A 10342-nucleotide genomic window follows, 5' to 3' on the forward strand; every position below is an offset into this window, starting at 1 on the left:
GGAGGGGGCAGAATTCTCGAGGGCAACCGCTTTTCTTCCACCACCGATCTCCCCTGCCGTTCTACCAGCGATCCCTACCCCTTCGCGACCCCCAGCCGAAGAGCTGTTCGAGAAAGTTGAAGAGAACCACCGTCGGCTAAGGGTCGCGAAAACTCGGTACCACCGGCACCCTCAACATCCCGCGACGATTATTTTCCAAGCTAGCTCGCAATCTCCTTATCACGGGACTGTCTTAGCGTACCACGACGCGTAACTTGCGATAGAGGAATGTATTTACATAAGGATAATCTTGGCAATTAAGTCGAAGCGACAGGCTAAGACTTGGAGGATCTACCGGTACCGCTGAATCCTATTTTCATAAAGGAAATCCTCCGCTTAGAGAGTTCTCCGTTGTACCACAGACTCGCGCTTTGTATCAGAGACTTACATTAAGGATATATCCCGCTTTGTATCCCGTCAGCGCATGTGTCGATCTTATCCACCCTCGAATAATTCCTCTGACAAACTGTGAAAAACCAATAGCTATTTATAATCCATGAAAGACATTTCTAATTCGAAATAATGATTAAACAAATATTGTTGGAAAAGCCGATGTAACATTCGTAACATGGTACGCATAAAATCGCGTAAAATCCGCGTTTTCATGAAAATGGGGAATATGTTTTCGCCATCGCCGTGTACCAGTTTCCATCTCGTATCATTTTGCACACACACATATATATATATACTATATATATGGAATCTCAGTTCCGAAGTGTCGTACAAACGGCTTCGTCTTCAAAGTCTAATTGCCACTTTAGCGATTGTTGGGTTAATGGTATTAGCTTCGGCTCTGGCTACGTCCCAGAATTCACTGTCAGCGGCGTTTCGAACATCGTTCTGTCTTATTTTGAATTAAGCCGTGCAATGGAGATACAACGGGCGCTGTTAACGTTAATTGCTAATTTCGCAACGCCATGGCCACAAGCGCAAGTATAAATATCGAATTTCTCATAACCGAGCGAAATATCATTCGGCGTGTATGTGTTTCCATTCCCGCTATTGAGTAAATTTAGCAACCAGCAATATTATAGTCCAACTACGCTAATTATACCATAAGTTGTATCGTTTTCATCCTCATAATATTATTTATTAATCGTTTGTTGGAGAAACTTTTAACCGTAATCGAAATTCACGGATCCAGCCGGAGACATCTTTCCTCAGCTCCGTTGTAAAAAATTATTTATAACAAATGTTTTCCACAATCTTATATAATTGTAAATTGCGTAATTTTATTCCTCGTATTTTGGTCACGAAATAAAAAAAAATCGTTCAACTATGTTAATTTTGAGCAAAAAAAATACAGTACACGGCGGATATTAAGGAAATTTTCGAAAAAATATCGATTAGGATTAAACTGAATGAACTATAAGCGTGTTTTGCAAATAAATCCTTTGATAAGAAATTAATTCAAATCGCTGATCCTCTGTATAAAAACGTGAGACGATATAGTATCTGAAGATGTCGTTTATCGATCCAAAGATTGAAGATGCGGAATGAAACAGATTAGACCGTCGTCTCAGATCGACAAACATTTCTCACGCGGATCATCGATATGTCTTCGCGCCATCGAGATCCATCCTCGAAGAACGCGGTTATCGAGCACGATCTGCGGTATTATTCGCGACTTTGGAAAGGAACCGGAAGGTTCCTCGCTCGAGGCGAGGGCGGAGGGCCCAAACGGTCACGTCCCCGTTTGACGTTCGATTATCCGCGTTATCGATCCCTCGGACCTTCTCGTACACCCGATTCCTGCACGACGAAATGAGTGTGGCTGTGAAAGACATCCAGCACAGTGGTTTTTCCGTAAAACGTGACGCTATATGTCACGATCCGCAATCACAAACTCATAAATTTGAAATCCACCTGAAAATATCTCTGAACGCAAAGATTCTGTATTATATTCTTACAGGGGTCCGCTAATGAATAATATTAATATATTCGGCAAACAAATATTTTTAATAACAATCATCGTGAAACAATGTAGATCATTTCGACACTCTGAAAAAATCTGTGTGGATTTAACACCTGCGATGTGAATTTTACACCCATGCGACGTTGAATTCGAACCATGGCGTTAATATAAACGTCCGAGATTTAACATTCACACTATGGTTGGTTGACGTTGATGTTAATATTAATCAGAGGTTTACACCACAGAGGTGTTAAATCCACACCTATTATATTTTTTAGAGTGTCCTCCTCAATCCTATTGTTCGTAGTCCGAACGCGATGTGACTTCTCTCATATGCTTGTGATGCGCACACACTGATTGTACAGTCATAGACCTACAGTTCAACGACGATTTCAAATGAAATTTTGTCAGAGAGAAGTGCTTTCTTTTGGCAAAGATACCCCTGAAAGAAAAGATTGGCTGAATACGACGTAGCATTTTTAATTGGCTGCTGCAGCCCCCCAGTTAAAAATATTATGCCATAATTTACCATCTAATTTTCTGCAGCAGCTAATCTTTTCTTTCGGCGTACTCTCTCGGTGAGCTTTAGAGTGCATAAGGTGTACCTAATTCTCACTGTGTTGGTATTAATATTAATACCAACTTGTGTGAGATGTGGATTTCAAATCTCTGATGTTTATATAACATCGTCATGGTGTGATTTTAAAATCTTATAGAGTGCTAAATCCACATCATATTGTTAACATTAACATCAACGTCAACCAACCAATATATAGTGTGGATTTTAAACCTCTGATGTTTTACATTAACATCATTGGTTGGAATTTAAAAGCCATGATGTTGAATCCACATCATATTGGTATTAATATTAACACAATGAGAATTATATATAGATGTTGCTGTTCTTTTAAGTGAAGCAGTCAAAATCTAGACTGTGTGTAACGTTTATACGAAATCAGAGTTCAACTTATAAACACAGCAAGCATCACAACGGGAACGTGAGGAATCGTGGAAAAAAATAATTAAATATTCGTTTCTAGCAATCAATACCATAAAATCGATACCGAAATGCGAAAACGGCACGGACGAACCAGTGGAAGAAGGGCGACGTGTGATAAATAATTCAGAAATTAGATAATATCGTGCACGTTGCTCGTTCCACGGAAACTGGTTGTCGATTGGTTCGCCTTGTTTTTTAAGAGGAAACCGTATTGCCCGACACGCCAATCTTGTTGTCCTGCACGATGCGAACGAGTTCGCCAATGCCGTTTGCCAATTAAGCCGTGCACAGTCGCATCTTATCCAACCTAATAAAATATGACAAATGTCTGCCAATCCGAAATAAAGCTGAACGAATTTCTTGTCGGATCTTAAAATAGTATAGATTTCCAGACGTTCTCTATTTTTAAATCGCCTCGGGCGATTCGACCAAGCTGTTCGACTCGAAAATTTGAAGGCTGCGTAAAATGCAAACGATACGCACATTGATTTTTATCACAGACGTTACTCAACTTACTGTTTGTCTAATATAAGAATATCCATTTAAAGTTTAATCGATCCCTCCTCCAGAAATAAGCCTCACGTGTACCGATGTTTACCGACTTTTATCGAGTTAGCGATGCGGCGCGCGATCGGATTGTAAAAACAAAATTAAGGCGTCACGTGAATCATGGATATTACACGGCACGGCGTTAAGGCGAGATTCACTTTGACGATGACGGACGACCGATTGTGAGAACATTTCTAAACGCGGTACGACAAACTCAGCGATTACGCGATGCATTTTCTGCATGGAGAGTCGACCGACGATAAATCTTTCATGGAGCCTGAAGGGTTTTCATGTTTCTTATTTGCTGGTGCAACATATCTCTCTTCCGCGAAGCCATCAGTGAAATCACTTTATACACCACCCTCGCGAGAAAGCGTAATTGCGAAAGTTGAAATTGGCGATAAAATTGTCGCGGCTTGTTAAAATTTTTGCAGGAGCAGCTGTGAGAAAGTACGACAATTGCAAGTACCCTTAAGAAATACAAAGTTTACAAATGAACGAATTGCACCTGCACTGCACGCTTATGAAGACCTCCACAGTCGTTAAAAAGTTTTCAGAAGTAAATCTCTGCTTATACACGCTATATTATCGATCTTGTCTTCTTTCTCGACTTTATGTTATATATATTAAAAAAAAAAAAAGAAAAAGGAAGTAACACATTCATCTTTATTTATTAGGAGGTGGATGCTGCGCGGTAAACGATCCTGAGAAGACGTCGCGGAAGTGAGTTTGCGAAGAGACAACAATGCGAGAGAGCAGTGGAGGCAGCGCGCGAAGAGAGGGTGATGACCGGAAAGGGTGAATGAACGGAAATCACGAGCGACTTCATAGGGAAAGGGAGAGTACGTGAGAGAGCGGCAAGAAGACGCGAAGGAAGATAGCCAGGAAGCGCGGAAGGAGAATTTATCGTTACTCAATGTGCTTCCCTCCTCCGCAGGCGTAAAAACAAGAGAAACGATCTCGTGAGGCTGACTTTAAAAAAAAAAAAAAAAAAAAAAATAGCACGTGGCAAACTTCATGACTGCGCCATAACGAAAAAGCACGCACAAAGGAGAATCGTGTCACAGCGAAACGGACGGTGGCAAACCTGACGAAATGGAAATCACGACTGTAATAGAGATCAGGATTCTCAACGTCGAAACAGACGCGAGTCGCTCGGCGAGCTAATTTTTAAAAATTTCTAAATATCTTCAGATTAATGGAGATTAATTAACGATAATTGAAAAACGATGTTTTTGCTAAGATATCCAAAATTTATTAGTACATACAGATCTGAAAATAATTTTGTTCTTTGGATTATCAAAATAATGATATAATACGCTGAAAGTGATTGCTAGAACGTCAGAATATTCTGCGGTATTGCTTATTATGCTTGAAATTCCTACGTCATTATTTTGATGATGCAACAAAATTATGTTCATATTCGTACACTGTTAAATTCGTGTCAAATATCAAATTTGAATTACTTATTTAATCATTTTTATAGGTCGCCACTGCTCGACATGTCGTTAATTTAATTAAAGCAATAAAGTTAAACAATCTAACTTAAGAAAATGTATTAAATTCGACTCAAATTTACTTTATTATTTACTACGTTAATATTACGTTATTTATTTTGTGAAACTAACCACTGAATGGATTGATTTGCATTTTGAAGATACACATGAATTGCACATGAAAGATAAAAATAACAAAAGGTTATTCAAATCAAGGGATTGGATTACCACTGCTCTCTCTCTCTCTCTCTCTCTCTCTCTCTCTCTCTCTCTCTCTCTCTCTCTCCCCCCCCTCTCCGTTATTATATCTAACGGTGTAGCTAAATTTTTAGATATTAGATCACTGCACAAATTCGTGCCCGATTTATTATTCAAAGTTCAAACAGCTGCAATTTTATTAAGAATAAATGAAATTTAAATGAACAAAAAAAAAGGGGTTTTCAAGCTTGAAGTCTCTACTTTCGAATGGTTACTATATTTTGTGAATTTATGTGAGTTTTGTAATTTTTACATATAGAAAACTACGAGTTAAACAAAACGAAAAATATTTTCTTCTCTTTGTGGGCCTGTCACATGTCAAAAAAAAAAAATTTTTTTTTTGAATTTCTAACGTAAAAGCTTTTCCTATAAAATTGTTTTTAAAAAAATGTCCCTACGATTTTTTGTTACCGAGTTGTTGCGAATTAAATAAAAAAAATATTTTGACTCCGTCAAAAACCATTACATATTTTAATGGGTTCTCATACTTGTATGGACACTTGTTTGAACAATTTACACATGATTTTTGGTGAGTTTTAATTGCTTGTTAGAATTCCGGTATGTTAATTTGGTTACTGTGATTATATTAAATATGCGAACATTTCCAATAATTAATTTTGTACAGCGATTTTTATAAGTTAATGTCTGAAGAGGTCTCCGAATCCGGCAGCCGAAACTTGTAATTTATTTGTATTGAAACTGAGTTTTTACTGTATTATATTTTTTCAATTTTACTTTTCTCTATTTGTCATTTATTCTTTTCAATTGTGTGACAATTTTCAGAAATGTGTTTGACTCTTACTTTGCCCTTTATTTATTGTTATTTAAAATCATTACAATTGAAAAAAAACAGTTTCTTAAATTCTCTCGTCAGGTAGAGCATGACTTGGATTTTATTTTATTTTTAACAAAATTGCAGCTGCTGTTTGAACTTTGAATAATAAATCGGGCACTGAGCATTTTTGCGTTAATCTAATACTTGAGCAAAAACTTTGCTCCCGTCTTTCCTCCCGTATATGTTACGCGATGGTCGACGTTCTTTCTCCGCGTCCAAGGGAAAACTCGCGCGGATGTACCCGACCGAAAATGGGACTGTCGAGTAAACAACACCGTAATAAACGAGCGTGGAATGTCCGGAGCGGAGCGAGCGAAGAAAGATAGTCCATCGCCGGCATCTCGTTCCCTTTCATTTAACTCGCAGTCCTTCGACACCGCGGTCCCAAGATGGCCCCGGGTCGTGAGAAAGATTCCTCGGATCGTTTTCATCCAGCTACGAGGAAGGCAAGCACAGTCCTCCGCGGAGGACCGTTTCCATCTCTTTCTCTCTCCCTCTCTCCCCCCCCCCGCCCCGCCCTCGTGCGGATCGGCGACGATTTTTTCTAGCTTTCAAAACCGGCTCCGGCGCGAGGACAATGGTCTTCGCCATCGTGCGACCGGGCGTTCCACGCGAAAACGCTCCCATCGTTTCACGATCAGACACAGCGTCGGTTTCTTCGTTCTCCTCGAGGATCACTTCGCGAGAAGCTACTTTCGCGAGAAAGTCCTCTTCGCGGGCGAAGACGTTTTTACGTCGCGAAACCTCCACCTCGGACGAATTTATTGCCACTGGGACTTCGTCAGCGGTTGAGCTGCAACTCCCACAACACAGTAAACAGATGCGCGACGAGATGTCGTAATTAACCCCTTCAGCTTTGAGTCGTATCTTAATACCGGCGTAGCCAGTCACGTTTTAGCCATGAAGATAATTCTATTACGAGTTTACGTCAAAAGTGCTCGGGCGAGTTATACTCACGTTTGCGGTCCCCGGAACCGCGCACTTGCGAAAATATATATATAGTAAGTCGCGTAATGCGCGAACGTGGAGAGAATGATTTATCCAGCGGATCCGACGTATTCAAATTCGTTAAAAGTGGTATGCTTGGAAGTTATGAATGCGATTTAGCGGCCGAGAGAGAGAGAGAGAGAGAGAGAGAGAGAGATCCGGTCAGTCCCGCCCAATATATTTCTGGCACGCGTTCACCATTGAATCGTGCCAATTCTCGACTTTATTTTCGTCCCGATACGATATAAATACATGTGGGGCGATCAATATACACGATTTCGAGAAATAAGAAAACGTCATGTTTATAAAAGAGTTGGCAGGATCCTCGTAACACGTAACTTTCATTTTCACGCACGATTCTCGAATGCTGCACACAGAAAAGTATCATCTCTTTGCTAAGAAAAGTGATTACTCAATTTCCTTTCTTCCTTTTAAATATTGTAATATTTATCTTCAACAAAGAATATTTTTTCTTGATAATTATTTTTAAATATACCTGTTAGAAATTTGAGAAAACTCATTATCAAGTGTGAAACAAGAATAAATTTTCTTTTAAAGATTACAAAAATTGAACGAAGAAACGACTTCATACGATAAACAAATCGAATTTGTTTTAATTTAATAATCTTGATTATTAAGTATTAAACTTACTAGGATTTTCAGAATATATTTCGAATAAATTTTACGCTTGTGAGAAACTTACGACTGATTTACGCGGATATACGAATTGTTAAAATACTTGAAACAAGCAATTATTATTCGCTACAAATGTATTTCTTCCGTGTGGGCGATAATAATACTTATTGTTAAATTAATTTGCGTTATTACTACTCTAGTTCGATTAAGAATTGAGTTTTCTAGACTGAAAATTAAATTCGACATGTAGTTTGCAGGATTAAGCACCTATGTAAATAAATTCACATTCGAATTATTTAAAGCTCTAAAGATCCAGCTTAATCCTTTACGGCTTTCATTTTCTAATTGTGTATTCACATTACGATCTTAAAAGATATTTCGTTGAATATTGTATAATATTCGTCTTTCCTACTTGCTCAATAGCTTTGCCATTTATTGGCCATCGTCATCGATTTATCGAGTACTGCTGAGTAGGTTTTATCGCATCGCAGAAACGTGACCCGGAAGTTAAAAAAAAATCTGGTGCTGTGAATTTTCTAATCTATACATTACATGTGTTTACATTTCGTCAGCACCATTATAGTTTCGAAGCTGAAACGTCCGATGAAACGTAAAACTCGCTTATCAGCGATAATTTGCAGAACGTTTTCTCGTTTCAGCCTTGACTTCCGTAACATTATTACGCTGCTGCGATCGAATGTTGCATCTCGCAACACTGTAAACGAAACAAGTGGTGGGCTTGTTCTTGTCGCGCATTATTCATTGGTATTCGAACGCAAGTATAACGCCAGGAGTAAAACAGTGATAATCGACAAAAAGATATTCCTTTCAAGATGAATACAATTTGCATCGCCTTTCCTTTGATTGGAACGATATAACCGTGAGAACTTGGCGTTCCGCTCAATGTAGCACGGAAAATGCGAGAGGCTCGGCGGCGCGTCGGGCTTTCCTCGCGGCGAGTTTCTCCAACTTCGGGGAAGGAAAGTGTGAAAATGCTTGTCCCTCAGCTTTTCCCTTTCTCTCGCAATTTTCTCCATTCCTCCCGCGTGCCCGGCGTTGGCGTGCGCCGCGGCATTGACAAACTTAGAAGTTCCGCAGCGGAAATCTCGAGCCCCGAACGGAACTCTCCTATTAACTCCTCTCTCGCGAAATAAGAGGAAATTCTCTCGGGATAGGACGCCTCCATGGCGAGGATGATTAACGCCACCGCGAAGAGGAAGAGAGGGATGGCGAAGTATACGGAATATTGTTTATGTCCTCCACATTATTCGCAATCGCCGTCGTCCGTTATTAGTCGCGGTTGGGCCAAGCGGTTGAAAAAAAGCTGCGGTTAACTCTCGATTCGTCGTAGAAATAATAAAGAGAAATGGAAGATCTCGAAATTGAACTACTAGGTTCTCACGTAACTAAAGCCGCGGTCGTAGCCGCGATTTTTCTTTTCTTTCTTTTTTTTATTTCTAGTTACGGTATTCTATAAGAACGCGGAATGGACGCATTCAACGATCGCGTTAAAATTCAACGGGAGAATTTCTAGTATACGAGGATTTAAAATGAAGAAAAAATGGAAGAGCCCCCCCGATATCGAACTGCTAGGTTCTTACGCAACCAAAGCCGTAGTCGTGAGCGATTTTTTTTTCTTTCTTGGCTACAGTAGATTCTTAGTTACGGAAGATTCTTCGAGATCGGAGCACAGGATAGGAGAGAGTTATATTCAACGATTGCGTTAAAATTCGACGAGGGAACTCCTAGTATGTATGAAGGTTTAAGATAAAGCGAAATGGAAGATCTCGATGATGAATTACTAGATTCTTACGCCGCGGTCGTAAGCGATTTTTTTTTTCCCTCCCCAGTTATGATACATTAGTTGTAGTAGATTCCTGGGACGCGAGATAGAGACGACGTTTATTTGACGATTGCGCTAAAATTCAACAGGGGAATTCCTCGTATAAAGTTGAAAATAAAGAGGAAAGGAATAATCCGACGTTGAACTGCTAGGTTCTTATGCAACCAAAGCCGCAGTCGCAGGCGATATTTTTGTTTTTTTTAAGTTGTGACAGATTATTAGTTACAGCAGAGTATCTCTTCAAGATGGAAACGCGGGATAGTCTCGTTCGACGATTGCGTTGAAAATTGAACAGGAGAGGGATTCCTCGTATATATATATGAAGATTTAAAGCGGCTACGTCTGATATCCAGAAACAAAACAAAACTCCGGCGCTGTAATAATAAGGTATACACATGTATAAAATATGGAAAGCGAGCAGATGACGGTTTCCGAACGCACGCCCACTACCCGAGGCGAATATTACTTTTCACTTGGGTGGATTCGATATTACAGGTATAGAACAGAACAATCGAGAGAGTCTGCGAAAACGGCGGCAGCCCCCCTACGAGTCGCGGCCTCGGCGGTTGTTAGATCGAGGGTAGAGAATAGTATAGAGAGCGGTTATGGTAGTAGAGACCGTTCGTGGTATCAATATTTTAAGGGTGCACGTTCCTCCATCGATCGCATTTTCTGCATAATTAATCGCCACTCCACCCCCGGCACGTCGACTCTCACCGTGCGCCCGCACACGTATACACGGACACGTCTATATGTACCACCACCGCGACCACTATTACCGCCG

The 10342-nt window shown here is 40.0% G+C and overlaps 1 protein-coding gene across 1 annotated transcript in view; it reads right to left on the reverse strand.

Annotated features, from left to right (window-relative positions):
* Nucleotides 1-232: 232 nt before the first annotated feature.
* LOC108754382 overlaps nucleotides 233-10342 on the reverse strand; it is a 36401-nt gene continuing 26291 nt past the window's right edge. The window contains exons 2-3 of the mRNA XM_018496634.1: nucleotides 428-505; nucleotides 233-349 (exon numbers count right to left, since the gene is read on the reverse strand). Of these exons, the coding sequence (XP_018352136.1) occupies nucleotides 233-349; nucleotides 428-505 (195 nt within the window). The remainder of the gene's footprint in view (nucleotides 350-427; nucleotides 506-10342) is intronic.

Source organism: Trachymyrmex septentrionalis, unplaced genomic scaffold (genome assembly GCF_001594115.1).
Source record: "Trachymyrmex septentrionalis isolate Tsep2-gDNA-1 unplaced genomic scaffold, Tsep1.0 scaffold8, whole genome shotgun sequence".
Taxonomy (NCBI): Eukaryota; Metazoa; Arthropoda; class Insecta; order Hymenoptera; family Formicidae; genus Trachymyrmex; species Trachymyrmex septentrionalis.